Below are 15,000 nucleotides of genomic sequence, written 5' to 3'. Positions count from 1 at the left end.
GGAATAACATCTTGTAGGAGTGAGGAAGAGCCAGTTGTGAGTGTGGGGGAAGTTCGTGAGGCAGTAGGTAAAATGAAAGGGGGTAAGGCAGCCGGGATTGATGGGATAAAGATAGAAATGTTAAAAGCAGGTGGGGATATAGTTTTGGAGTGGTTGGTGCAATTATTTAATAAATGTATGGAAGAGGGTAAGGTACCTAGGGATTGGCAGAGAGCATGCATAGTTCCTTTGTATAAAGGCAAAGGGGATAAAAGAGAGTGCAAAAATTATAGGGGGATAAGTCTGTTGAGTGTACCTGGTAAAGTGTATGGTAGAGTTATAATTGAAAGAATTAAGAGTAAGACGGAGAATAGGATAGCAGATGAACAAGGAGGCTTTAGGAAAGGTAGGGGGTGTGTGGACCAGGTGTTTACAGTGAAACATATAAGTGAACAGTATTTAGATAAGGCTAAAGAGGTCTTTGTGGCATTTATGGATTTGGAAAAGGCGTATGACAGGGTGGATAGGGGGGCAATGTGGCAGATGTTGCAAGTGTATGGTGTAGGAGGTAGGTTACTGAAAGCAGTGAAGAGTTTTTACGAGGATAGTGAGGCTCAAGTTAGAGTATGTAGGAAAGAGGGAAATTTTTTCCCAGTAAAAGTAGGCCTTAGACAAGGATGTGTGATGTCACCGTGGTTGTTTAATATATTTATAGATGGGGTTGTAAGAGAAGTAAATGCGAGGGTCTTGGCAAGAGGCGTGGAGTTAAAAGATGAAGAATCATACACAAAGTGGGAGTTGTCACAGCTGCTCTTTGCTGATGACACTGTGCTCTTGGGAGATTCTGAAGAGAAGTTGCAGAGATTGGTGGATGAATTTGGTAGGGTGTGCAAAAGAAGAAAATTAAAGGTGAATACAGGAAAGAGTAAGGTTATGAGGATAACAAAAAGATTAGGTGATGAAAGATTGAATATCAGATTGGAGGGAGAGAGTATGGAGGAGGTGAACGTATTCAGATATTTGGGAGTGGACGTGTCAGCGGATGGGTCTATGAAAGATGAGGTGAATCATAGAATTGATGAGGGAAAAAGAGTGAGTGGTGCACTTAGGAGTCTGTGGAGACAAAGAACTTTGTCCTTGGAGGCAAAGAGGGGAATGTATGAGAGTATAGTTTTACCAACGCTCTTATATGGGTGTGAAGCGTGGGTGATGAATGTTGCAGCAAGGAGAAGGCTGGAGGCAGTGGAGATGTCATGTCTGAGGGCAATGTGTGGTGTGAATATAATGCAGAGAATTCGTAGTTTGGAAGTTAGGAGGAGGTGCGGGATTACCAAAACTGTTGTCCAGAGGGCTGAGGAAGGGTTGTTGAGGTGGTTCGGACATGTAGAGAGAATGGAGCGAAACAGAATGACTTCAAGAGTGTATCAGTCTGTAGTGGAAGGAAGGCGGGGTAGGGGTCGGCCTAGGAAGGGTTGGAGGGAGGGGGTAAAGGAGGTTTTGTGTGCGAGGGGCTTGGACTTCCAGCAAGCATGCGTGAGCGTGTTTGATAGGAGTGAATGGAGACAAATGGTTTTTAATACTTGACGTGCTGTTGGAGTGTGAGCAAAGTAACATTTATGAAGGGATTCAGGGAAACCGGCAGGCCGGACTTGAGTCCTGGAGATGGGAAGTACAGTGCCTGCACTCTGAAGGAGGGGTGTTAATGTTGCAGTTCAAAAACTGTAGTGTAAAGCACCCTTCTGGCAAGACAGTGATGGAGTGAATGATGGTGAAAGTTTTTCTTTTTCGGGCCACCCTGCCTTGGTGGGAATCGGCCGGTGTGATAATAAAAAAAAAAAATATATATAGATATATATATATATATATATATATATATATATATATATATATATATATATATATATATATATATATATATATATATATATATATATATATATATATATATTTTAGAAGCACAAGTGTAGTACCATACTTTCCACTGTAGCTGAGTGATTCCATCATTGAACTCTTGTCTACCATTGTTCATGGTTACCTGAAGTTCCCATTCTGCTGGGCAATAAGCTGTGGAGAGGATTTAGTTCGTGATATCATTGATGTCTTTGTGTTTGGTAAACTTTCACTTTGACCTACGACAGTGGAGACTGTGGTGTCCAAACTGATAAACAGGTGTTCCTGTGCTTTATGAGAATAAGGGTAAATAGGTGACGAGCTTCGTTAATTCAGATAGCCAGAGGGTCGATATGGAGCCTTCACGCCAGTTGCTTCATTTCCTGAAGCGCAGTTGAACAATGTACATAAGATTATCTCTGTGTCTGGGTTGTCCCATTGTGACTGCTTGTGAACTCTGGGAGGAGCTGACCTACTTAACAGTCTGCAGAGATATCCTGAGACTGACTACTTTGATGTAGTTAGAGTCGGGAATCACTACACTACATGTAACTTACTTAGAAGATACCTGCTTTTGGAAGGCATTTTTCAGGAGAGAAAAAAAATCAAAAATAAAATGGGAGAAGAATGATTTGAAAATTATGGGAATTATTTTGGTGTGTAAAATAAAATTCTAGGATAGAGAAAAATTAAAGTGTAAAATGTTGTTTGTAAAAGAAGGACTAGAGTATTTGTAACTATGTTGAATCAGAGTGAATGGAGGAGAATTATATTTGAAATTTGACATGCTATTGGAATTTGAGAATATTGATATATATTAAAGGCAGCAGGAGGTTCTGCATGTATAGCTCCCCACTAAATGTACTGTTGACCAGTTCAATATTTATATTTTAAGCTCTGTGCCGATGACAAAATACGAAAATACTCATATATCAGTATTTACTAGGTTATCACTTACTTAAAGTAAGCTTCCCTCATGTTTATATTTTCTTGCTTGGTTTCACACTTGAATTTTCGCCGTTGTGAAACCAAGATTTTAATTAAGACAACGAGTTAAAGTAAACAATTAAAAATGTTTTGTAAATTTAAATGATGTTTACAGCAATAACTACAACACAACTAAACGGAATTTATATTATATTTACTAATTTTCTCAATTGCTAATAAAAACAAGGGAAATATAATCATTTATTACTTGCAGAAGTGTCATGACCTGGGTGAAGAAAGGGAGTGTCAAATGGCAGCTGGAGTTATGACCAGTTTATACTCGCAGAAGCTGTGTTCTGATCTGGGCTACGAGGACTGCGCAACCTTCCACCTCAACACTGTAAAAGAAACTCTCCTCGACCTGTCCACACTCAACACAACGAAATTCAAGATAATGACTAAATATTTGTCAACCAAATATAAATTTACATACAAGATTTGATGGACAAAGTACATAATATTATTCTATATTTTTTAAATTTAAGTCTTACACACACACACACACACACACACACACACACACACACACACACACACACACACACACACACAAATAACTGCTGCAGCATATGGGCGCCTAGCAAACCTCAGAACAGCATTCCGACATCTTAATAAGGAATCATTCAGGACCCTGTACACCGTGTACGTTAGGCCCATATTGGAGTATGTGGCACCAGTTTGGAACCCACACCTAGCCAAGCACGTAAAGAAACTAGAGAAAGTGCAAAGGTTTGCAACAAGACTAGTCCCAGAGCTAAGAGGTATGTCCTACGAGGAGAGGTTAAGGGAAATCAACCTTACGACACTGGAGGACAGGAGAGATAGGGGGGACATGATAACGACATACAAAATACTGAGAGGAATTGACAAGGTGGACAAAGACAGGATGTTCCAGAGATTGGACACAGTAACAAGGGGACACAGTTGGAAGCTGAAGACACAGATGAATCACAGGGATGTTAGGAAGTATTTCTTCAGCCACAGAGTAGTCAGTAAGTGGAATAGTTTGGGAAGCGATGTAGTGGAGGCAGGATCCATACATAGCTTTAAGCAGAGGTATGATAAAGCTCACGGCTCAGGGAGAGTGACCTAGTAGCGATCAGTGAAGAGGCAGGGCCAGGAGTTCGGACTCGACCCCTGCAACCTCAACTAGGTGAGTACACACACACACACACACACACACACACACACCTACACACACACACACACTCACACATACACACACACACACACACACACACACACACACACACACACACACACACACACACACACACACACACACACACACACACACACACACACACACACACACACACACACACACACACACACACACACACACACACCTACACACACAAACACACACACACACACACACACACACACACCTACACACACACACACACACACACACACACACACACACACACACACACACACACACACACACACACACACACACACACACACACACACACACACATTCTTTATATGCTTTCTCTAATTAACAATCTTAAAATCAAATTATATTTAAAAAAATTAATACTGTAAAAAAAATTATTAAAAAAAACAATTTATTATGACAAGAGGAAAATGCAAACTCCCTTCCTGTAAGCTTTTTCACCCTGAAATGTGTACCTCTTCAGTACAGGAAAGACTGTGCTATAACTTAAATTGCCATGCATACCATCTAAAGGGGACAAAAAGATACAAAACATCCAGGCCATGGGAAAACCTGGGTAGCCACAGCCACTCATGAGGGAGAGGTTTTTTAGTGCCAGGAAGGAAAAAAAACTGGCAGGAAATGGCAGAAATCGTACACCAAATCCAGTCATTCCTGGAGTGGAACCACAGTCGATGGCCTCCACTCCAAACCAACAGATACAGAAATTAGTGCCAGGAAAAAAAGTCCTCCAGATACTATCAATACCACCAGTCCGATGACATTCTTCTTTGCAAATATACAGAGTGTAAAGCCAGCAACGAACTCCAAAGTACCTTTCATCCGTGGACTGTTTGCTGAAGCAAATGCAATGTTCACGGCTTTCACTGAGACCCACATAAAGGATCACTTGGACTACGAAATATTGATCCCAGGTTACAACCTATACAGATGTGACGGAGTGAACAGGTAAAAAGGAAGGGGAGGTTGGCCTGTATATCGCAGTCACTTATTTGTTCAGAACTGCTAAATGCCTCAAATGATGTAGTTAAAGTTTTAGCAGTAAAGATGAGAACCAAAATCTGGTCATTGTAGTAGTTTACAAGCCTCCGGATGCAACGTCCCAGGAACAGCTGTTGAAAATTGACCACTGTCTGGAAAATCTTCCAGCTCCTGACCCCCAACATCTTGCTCCTGGGGGATTTCAACTTAAGGTACCTAAAATGGAGAATATAGCAAATAATATTGTTGCAGTAATAACACCAGGAGGCAGCTCTGATGAAAACTCACACTCACACGAGCTTTTAAATCTCTGCGCAAAAATTCACTTTAAACCAGCAAATAATAGAGCCTACAAGATCGGAGAATACACTGGACCTGATCTTCACTAACAATGATGATCTTATACGAAATGTCACCACATCAAAAACAATATTCTAAGATCACAACATAATTGAGGTTCAGACATGTATGCGTGGAGCCCCAGACATACAAAATGTGATCAATCAAGAGGGAGCCTTCAACAAATTCAACTTCAATAAGAAGAACATAAAGTGGGGCGAAGTAAACCAAGTCTTAAATTACATAAGCTGGGAAGAAAGCCTAAGCAACACTGACCCCCGACTTATGCCTAGAACAGATTAACTCTGTGGCACTTGATGTATGCTCAAGGCATATTTCTTTAAGAACAAGGAGGAGAAGATGTAAAATAGAAAGAGACAGGCTCTCCCATTACAGGCGAAAGAAAAGAAGAACAGAGCAGCTAAAAGAGGCCAATATATCTGCAGTGCGTAGGGAGACACTGGTCAGAGAAATAACAAACATCAAACTAAGGCTAAAGGAATCTTACAGGAGTCAGGAACTGCGGGAAGAACTAAAAGCCATAAATGAAATCGAAAGAAACCCAAAGTATTTCTTTTCTCATGCCAAATCAAAGTCTAGAACAACATCCAGTATTAGGCCCCTACTTAAACAAGATGGATCATACAAAGATGACAGCAAAGAAATGATTGAGCTACTCAAGTCCCAATATGACTCAGTTTTTAGCAAACCGGTAACCAGACTGAGAGTCGAAAATCTAAATGATTTTTTTTATGAGAGAACCAGAGAATGTGGTAAACACAAGCCTATCTGATGTTATCCTGACGCCAAAAATGACTTCGAACTGACAATAAATGACATGCCCATGCACTCTGTCCCAAGGCCGGACTCATGGAACTCCGTGTTCATCAAGTACTGCAAGAAGCCCCTATCACGAGCTTTTACTATCCAATGGAGAGGATGCATGAACACGGGGGTCGTCCCACAGTTATTAAAAACAACAGACATAGCCCCACTTCACTAAGGTGGCAGTAAAACAATAGCAAAGAACTACAGAACGATAGCGCTAACATCCCATGTCATAAAAATCTTTGAATGGGTCCTATGAAGCAAGATCGCCACCCATCTAGATTCCCATCAATTACACAACCCTGGGCAGCATGGGTTTAGAGCAGGTCGCCCATGTCTGTCCCAACTACTGTATCACTACGACAAGGTCCTAGATGCACTAGAAGGCAATAAGAATGCAGATGCAATATACACAGACTTTGCAAAAGCCTTTGACAAGTGTGACCATGGCGTAATAGAGCACCAAATTCGTTTCAAAGGAGTAACAGGAAAAGTTGGTAGATGGATCTATAATTCCTGACAAATAGAACACAAAGAGTAGTAGTCAACAGAGTAAAGTCTGAGACAACTACGGTGAAAAGCTCTGTTCCACAAGGCACAGTGCTCACGCCCATCTTGTTCCTCAACCTCATATCAGACATAAACAGGGATGTAAGCCACAGTGCCCTGTCTTCCTTTGCGGATTACACCCGAATCTGCATGACAGTATCTTCCATTGCAGACACTGCAAGGCTCCAGGCAGACATCAACCAAATCTTTCAATGGGCTGCAGGAAACAATATGATGTTCAACGATGAGAAATTTCAATTACTCAGACATGGTAAACGAGAGGAAATTAAAACTTCATCAGAGTATACAACAAATTCCGACCTCACAATAGAGCGAAAAATCAACGTCAAACACCTGGGAGTGATCATGTCGGAGGATCTCACCTTCAAGGACCATAACATTGTATCAGTTGCATCTGCTAGAAAAATGACAGGATGGATAATGAGAACCTTCAAAACTAGGGATGCCAAGTCCATGATGACACTCTTCAGGTCACTTGTTCTATCTAGGCTGGAATATAGCTGCACACTAACAGCACCTTTCATGGCAGGTGAAATTGCTGACCTAGAAAATGTACAGAGAACCTTCACGGCGTGAATAACGGAGATAAAACACCTCAATTACTGGGAGCACTTGAAGTTCCTGAACCTGTATTCCCTGGAACGCAGGCGGGAGAGATACATTATTATATACACCTGGAAAATCCTAGAGGGACTAGTACCGAACTGCACACGAAAATCACTCTTTACGAAAGTAAAATACTCGGCAGACGATGCAACATCCCCCCAATGAAAAGTACGGGTGTCACTAGCACGTTAAGAGACAATACAATAAATGTCAGGGGCCCGAGACTGTTCAACTGCCTCCCAGCATACATAAGGGGGATTACCAAGAGACCCCTGGCTGTCTTCAAGCTGGCACTGGACAAGCACCTGAAGTCGGTACCTGAGCAGCCAGGCTGTGGTTCGTACATTGGATTGCGTGCAGCCAGCAGTAACAGCCTGGTTGATCAGACCCTGAGCCACCATGAGGCCTGGACACAGACCGGGCAGCGGGGGCGTTAATCCCCGGAACTTTCTCCAGGTAAACTCCAGAAAAATCAATAAAGTGTATTAAAGTTAAACTAGAAAAAACCTTGAACTAAGAATACAACAAAATAAATATAACAGTGTAACCAGACAAGAATTTAATGATCAGTTTATTTATGTGAGAAATATTTAGTATACAACTGATATTCCTAAGTCTGAGAAAGTTGTTTCTAGCAGATCCAAGAAATATTTACTATACAAGTGATATTCCTAAGTCTGAGAAAGTTGTTTCTAGCAGATCCAAGAAATATTTACTATACAAGTGATATTCCTAAGTCTGAGAAAGTTGTTTCTAGCAGATCCACAGTTAGATGTATTAATAATAACTACAACTTGCAAGGAACTTAGCTTCTGCTTGACATTTTACTCGTAAAAATTTGACTTGACACTTGTCCTGTCCACATCTTGTCTACACTCCTACGCTCAGTGGGACAGGTCGTGCGTCAGGTTGTCAAGGTAAGGGAGAACCAACACTCAGTGGGACAGGTCTTGTGTCAGGTTGTCAAGGTAAGGGAGAACCAACACTCATTGGACAGGTCGTGTGTCAGGTTGTCAAGGTAAGGGAGAACCAACACTCAGTGGGACAGGTCTTGTGTCAGGTTGTCAAGGTAAGGGAGAACCAACACTCATTGGACAGGTCGTGTGTCAGGTTGTCAAGGTAAGGGAGAACCAACACTCAGTGGGACAGGTCGTGTGTCAGGTTGTCAAGGTAAGGGAGAACCAACACTCAGTGGGACAGGTCGTGTGTCAGGTTGTCAAGGTAAGGGAGAACCAACACTCAGTGGGACAGGTCGTGTGTCAGGTTGTCAAGGAAAGGGAAAATCAACACTCAGGGGGACAGGTCGTGTGTCAGGTTGTCAAGGTAAGGGAGAACCAACACTCAGTGGGACAGGTCGTGTGTCAGGTTGTCAAGGTAAGGGAGAACCAACACTCATTGGACAGGTCGTGTGTCAGGTTGTCAAGGTAAGGGAGAACCAACACTCAGTGGGACAGGTCGTGTGTCAGGTTGTCAAGGTAAGGGAGAACCAACACTCATTGGACAGGTCGTGTGTCAGGTTGTCAAGGTAAGGGAGAACCAACACTCAGTGGGACAGGTCGTGTGTCAGGTTGTCAAGGTAAGGGAGAACCAACATTCCGTGGGACAGGTCGTGTGTCAGGTTGTCAAGGTAAGGGAGAACCAACACTCAGTGGGACTGGTCGTGTGTCAGGTTGTCAAGGTAAGGGAGAACCAACACTCAGTGGGACAGGTCGTGTGTCAGGTTGTCAAGGTAAGGGAGAACCAACACTCAGTGGGACAGGTCGTGTGTCAGGTTGTCAAGGTAAGGGAGAACCAACACTCAGTGGGACTGGTCGTGTGTCAGGTTGTCAAGGTAAGGGAGAACCAACACTCAGTGGGACAGGTCGTGTGTCAGGTTGTCAAGGTAAGGGAGAACCAACACTCAGTGGGACAGGTCGTGTGTCAGGTTGTCAAGGTAAGGGAGAACCAACACTCAGTGGGACAGGTCGTGTGTCAGGTTGTCAAGGTAAGGGAAAATCAACACTCAGGGGGACAGGTCGTGTGTCTGGTTGTCAAGGTAAGGGAGAACCAACACTCAGTGGGACAGGTCGTGTGTCAGGTTGTCAAGGTAAGGGCAAATCAACACTCAGTGGGACAGGTCGTGTGTCAGGTTGTCAAGGTAAGGGAGAACCAACACTCAGTGGGACAGGTCTTGTGATAGGTTGTCAAGGTAAGGGAGAACCAACAGTCAGTGGGACAGGACGTGTGTCAGGTTGCCATGGTAAGGGAGAACCAACACTCAGTGTGACAGGTCGTGTGTCAAGTTGTCAAGGTAAGGGAGAACCAACGCTCAGTAGGAAAGGTCGTGTGTCAGGTTGTCAAGGTAAGGGAGAACCAACACTCAGTGAGACAGGTCGTGTGTCAGGTTGTCAAGGTAAGGGAGAACCAACACTCAGTGGGACAGGTCGTGTGTCAGGTTGTCAAGGTAAGGGAGAACCAACACTCATTGGGACAGGACGTGTGTCAGGTTGTCAAGGTAAAGGAGAACCAACACTCAGTGGGACAAGTCGTGAGTCAGGTTGTCAAGGCAAGGGAGAACTAACACTCATTGGGACAGGTCGTGTGTCAGGTTGTCAAGGTAAGGGAGAACCAACACTCAGTGGAACAGGTCGTGTGTCAGGTTGTCATGGCATAGGGAGAACCAACACTCAGTGGGACAGGTAGGGTGTCAGGTTGTCAAGGTAAGGGAGAACTAACACTCATTGGGACAGGTCGTGTGTCAGGTTGTCAAGGTAAGGGAGAACCAACACTCAGTGGAACAGGTCGTGTGTCAGGTTGTCATGGCATAGGGAGAACCAACACTCAGTGGGACAGGTAGGGTGTCAGGTTGTCAAGGTAAGGGAGAACCAACACTCATTGTGACAGGTCGTGTGTCAGGTTGTCAAGGCATAGGGAGAACCAACACTCAGTGGGACAGGTAGGGTGTCAGGTTGTCAAGGTAAGGGAGAACCAACACTCAGTGGGACAGGTCGTGTGTCAGGTTGTCAAGGTAAGGGAGAACCAACATTCCGTGTAACAGCTCGTGTGTCAGGTTGTCAAGGTAAGGGAGAACCAACACTCAGTGCGACAGGTCGTGTGTCAGGTTGTCAAGGTATGGGAGAACCAACTCTCCGTGGGACAGGACGTGTGTCAGGTTGTCAAGGTAAGGGAGAACCAACATTCCGTGGGACAGGTCATGTGTCAGGTTGTCAATCTAAGAGAGAACCAACACTCAGTGAGACAGGATGTGTCAGGTTGTCAAGGTAAGGGAGAACCAACACTCATTGAGACAGGTCGTGTGTCAGGTTGTCAAGGTAAGGGAGAACCAACACTCAGTGGGACAGGTCGTGTGTCAGGTTGTCAAGGTAAGGGAGAACGAACACTCAGTGGGACAGGTCGTGTGTCAGGTTGTTAAGGTAAGGGAGAACCAACACTCATTGGGACAGGTCGTGTGTCAGGTTGTCAAGTTAAGAGAGAACCAACACTCAGTGGGACAGGTCGTGTGTCAGGTTGTCAAGGTAAGGGAGAACCAACACTCAGTGGGACAGGTCGTGTGTCAGGTTGTCAAGGTAAGGGAGAACCAACACTCAGTGGGACAGGTCGTGTGTCAGGTTGTCAAGGTAAGGGAGAACCAACACTCAGTGGGACAGGTCGTGTGTCAGGTTGTCAAGGTAAGGGAAAATCAACACTCAGGGGGACAGGTCGTGTGTCAGGTTGTCAAGGTAAGGGAGAACCAACACTCAGTGGGACAGGTCGTGTGTCAGGTTGTCAAGGTAAGGGAGAACCAACACTCAGTGGGACAGGTCGTGTGTCAGGTTGTCAAGGTAAGGGCAAATCAACACTCAGTGGGACAGGTCGTGTGTCAGGTTGTCAAGGTAAGGGAGAACCAACACTCAGTGGGACAGGTCGTGTGTCAGGTTGTCAAGGTAAGGGAGAACCAACACTCAGTGGGACAGGTCTTGTGTCAGGTTGTCAAGGTAAGGGAGAACCAACACTCAGTGGGACAGGTCGTGTGTCAGGTTGTCAAGGTAAGGGAGAACCAACACATAGTGGGACAGGTCGTGTGTCAGGTTGTCAAGGTATGGGAGAACCAACACTCAGAGGGACAGGTCGTGTGTCAGGTTGTCAAGGTAAGGGAGAACCAACACTCAGTGGGACAGGTCGTGTGTCAGGTTGTCAAGGTAAGGGACAACCAACACTCAGTGGCACAGGTCGTGTGTCAGGTTGTCAAGGTAAGGGAGAACCAACACTCAGTGGGACAGGTCGTGTGTCAGGTTGTCAAGGTAAGGGAGAACCAACACTCAGTGGGACAGGTCGTGTGTCAGGTTGTCAAGGTAAGGGAGAACCAACACTCAGTGGGACAGGTCGTGTGTCAGGTTGTCAAGGTAAGGGAGAACCAACACTCAGTGGGACAGGTCGTGTGTCAGGTTGTCAAGGTAAGGGAGAACCAACACTCAGTGGGACAGGTCGTGTGTCAGGTTGTCAAGGTAAGGGAGAACCAACACTCAGTGGGACAGGTCGTGTGTCAGGTTGTCAAGGTAAGGGAGAACCAACACTCAGTGGGACAGGTCGTGTGTCAGGTTGTCAAGGTAAGGGAGAACCAACACTCAGTGGGACAGGTCGTGTGTCAGGTTGTCAAGGTAAGGGAGAACCAACACTCATTGGGACAGGTCGTGTGTCAGGTTGTCAAGGTAAGGGAGAACCAACACTCAGTGGGACAGGTCGTGTGTCAGGTTGTCAAGGTAAGGGAGAACCAACACTCAGTGGGACAGGTCGTGTGTCAGGTTGTCAAGGTAAGGGAGAACCAACACTCAGTGGGATAGGTCGTGTCAGGTTGTCAAGGTAAGGGAGAACCAACACTCTGTGGGACAGGTCGTGTGTCAGGTTGTCAAGGTAAGGGAGAACCAACACTCAGTGGGACAGGTCGTGTGTCAGGTTGTCAAGGTAAGGGAGAACCAACACTCAGTGGGACAGGTCGTGTGTCAGGTTGTCAAGGTAAGGGAGAACCAACACTCAGTGGGACAGGTCGTGTGTCAGGTTGTCAAGGTAAGGGAGAACCAACACTCAGTGGGACAGGTCGTGTGTCAGGTTGTCAAGGTAAGGGAGAACCAACACTCAGTGGGACAGGTCGTGTGTCAGGTTGTCAAGGTAAGGGAGAACCAACACTCAGTGGGACAGGTCGTGTGTCAGGTTGTCAAGGTAAGGGAGAACCAACACTCAGTGGGACAGGTCGTGTGTCAGGTTGTCAAGGTAAGGGAGAACCAACACTCAGTGGGACAGGTCGTGTGTCAGGTTGTCAAGGTAAGGGAGAACCAACACTCAGTGGGACAGGTCGTGTGTCAGGTTGTCAAGGTAAGGGAGAACCAACACTCAGTGGGACAGGTCTTGTGTCAGGTTGTCAAGGTAAGGGAGAACCAACACTCAGTGGGACAGGTCGTGTGTCAGGTTGTCAAGGTAAGGGAGAACCAACACTCAGTGGGACAGGTCGTGTGTCAGGTTGTCAAGGTAAGGGAGAACCAACACTCAGTGGGACAGGTCGTGTGTCAGGTTGTCAAGGTAAGGGAGAACCAACACTCAGTGGGACAGGTCGTGTGTCAGGTTGTCAAGGTAAGGGAGAACCAACACTCAGTGGGACAGGTCGTGTGTCAGGTTGTCAAGGTAAGGGAGAACCAACACTCAGTGGGAGAGGTCGTGTGTCAGGTTGTCAAGGTAAGGGAGAACCAACACTCAGTGGGACAGGTCGTGTGTCAGGTTGTCAAGGTAAGGGATAACCAACACTCAGTGGGACAGGTCGTGTGTCAGGTTGTCAAGGTAAGGGAGAACCAACACTCAGTGGCACAGGTCGTGTGTCAGGTTGTCAAGGTAAGGGAGAACCAACACTCAGTGGGACAGGTCGTGTGTCAGGTTGTCAAGGTAAGGGAGAACCAACACTCAGTGGGACAGGTCGTGTGTCAGGTTGTCAAGGTAAGGGAGAACCAACACTCAGTGGGACAGGTCGTGTGTCAGGTTGTCAAGGTAAGGGAGAACCAACACTCAGTGGGACAGGTCGTGTGTCAGGTTGTCAAGGTAAGGGAGAACCAACACTCAGTGGGACAGGTCGTGTGTCAGGTTGTCAAGGTAAGGGAGAACCAACAGTCAGTGGAACAGGTCGTGTGTCAGGTTGTCAAGGTAAGGGAGAACCAACACTCAGTGGGATAGGTCGTGTGTCAGGTTGTCAAGGTAAGGGAGAACCAACACTCAGTGGGACAGGTCGTGTGTCAGGTTGTCAAGGTAAGGGAGAACCAACACTCAGTGGGACAGGTCGTGTGTCAGGTTGTCAAGGTAAGGGAGAACCAACACTCAGTGGGACAGGTCGTGTGTCAGGTTGTCAAGGTAAGGGAGAACCAACACTCAGTGGGACAGGTCGTGTGTCAGGTTGTCAAGGTAAGGGAGAACCAACACTCAGTGGGACAGGTCGTGTGTCAGGTTGTCAAGGTAAGGGAGAACCAACACTCAGTGGGACAGGTCGTGTGTCAGGTTGTCATGGTAAGGGAGAACCAACACTCAGTGGGACAGGTCGTGTGTCAGGTTGTCAAGGTAAGGTAGAACCAACACTCAGTGGGACAGGTCGTGTGTCAGGTTGTCAAGGTAAGGGAGAACCAACACTCAGTGGGACAGGTCGTGTTTCAGGTTGTCAACGGTGTCAGGTTGTCAAGGTAGGGGTAATGGAGAAACAACACTCAGAGTGACAGGTCGTGTGTCCGGTTGTCAAGGTAAGGGAGAACCAACACTCAGTGGGACAGGTCGTGTGTCAGGTTGTCAAGGTAAGGGAGAACCAACACTCAGTGGGACAGGTCGTGTGTCAGGTTGTCAAGGTAAGGGAGAACCAACACTCAGTGGGACAGGTCGTGTGTCAGGTTGTCAAGGTAAGGGAGAACCAACACTCAGTGGGTTGTCACAGGTCGTGTGTCAGGTTGTCAAGGTAAGGGAGAACCAACACTCAGTGGGACAGGTCGTGTGTCAGGTTGTCAAGGTAAGGGAGAACCAACACTCAGTGGGACAGGTCGTGTGTCAGGTTGTCAAGGTAAGGGAGAACCAACACTCAGTGTGTGTCAGGTTGTCAAGGTAAGGGAGAACCAACACTCAGTGCGACAGGTCGTGTGTCAGGTTGTCAAGGTATGGGAGAACCAACTCTCCGTGGGACAGGACGTCAGTGTCAAGGTAAGGGAGAACAGTGGGACAGGTTGTGTGTCAGGTTGTCAAGGTAAGGGAGAACCAACACTCATTGGGACAGGTCGTGTGTCAGGTTGTCAAGGTAAGGGAGAACCAACACTCAGTGGGACAGGTCGTGTGTCAGGTTGTCAAGGTAAGGGAGAACCAACACTCAGTGGGACAGGTCGTGTGTCAGGTTGTCAAGGTAAGGGAGAACCAACACTCAGTGGGACAGGTCGTGTGTCAGGTTGTCAAGGTAAGGGAGAACCAACACTCAGTGGGACAGGTCGTGTGTCAGGTTGTCAAGGTAAGGGAGAACCAACACTCAGTGGGACAGGTCGTGTGTCAGGTTGTCAAGGTAAGGGAGAACCAACACTCAGTGGGACAGGTCGTGTGTCAGGTTGTCATGGTAAGGGAGAACCAACACTCAGTGGGACAGGTCGTGT

General features: G+C 46.1%; 1 protein-coding gene across 1 annotated transcript in view; it reads left to right on the top strand.

The window, feature by feature from the left end:
• LOC138851383 (uncharacterized) overlaps window positions 1-4,342 on the top strand; it is a 135,558-nt gene extending 131,216 nt beyond the window's left edge. The window contains exon 5 of the mRNA XM_070080457.1: window positions 3,071-4,342. Within this exon, the coding sequence (XP_069936558.1) occupies window positions 3,071-3,298 (228 nt within the window). The 3' untranslated portion in view covers window positions 3,299-4,342. The remainder of the gene's footprint in view (window positions 1-3,070) is intronic.
• The last annotated feature ends 10,658 nt before the right edge of the window (window positions 4,343-15,000 follow it).

The sequence above is a fragment of the Cherax quadricarinatus genome, unplaced genomic scaffold, assembly GCF_038502225.1.
Source record: "Cherax quadricarinatus isolate ZL_2023a unplaced genomic scaffold, ASM3850222v1 Contig467, whole genome shotgun sequence".
NCBI classification, from domain to species: domain Eukaryota; kingdom Metazoa; phylum Arthropoda; class Malacostraca; order Decapoda; family Parastacidae; genus Cherax; species Cherax quadricarinatus.
Note: the sequence above shows the minus strand (reverse complement) of the source record. Positions and strands in the feature narration are given on the sequence as shown.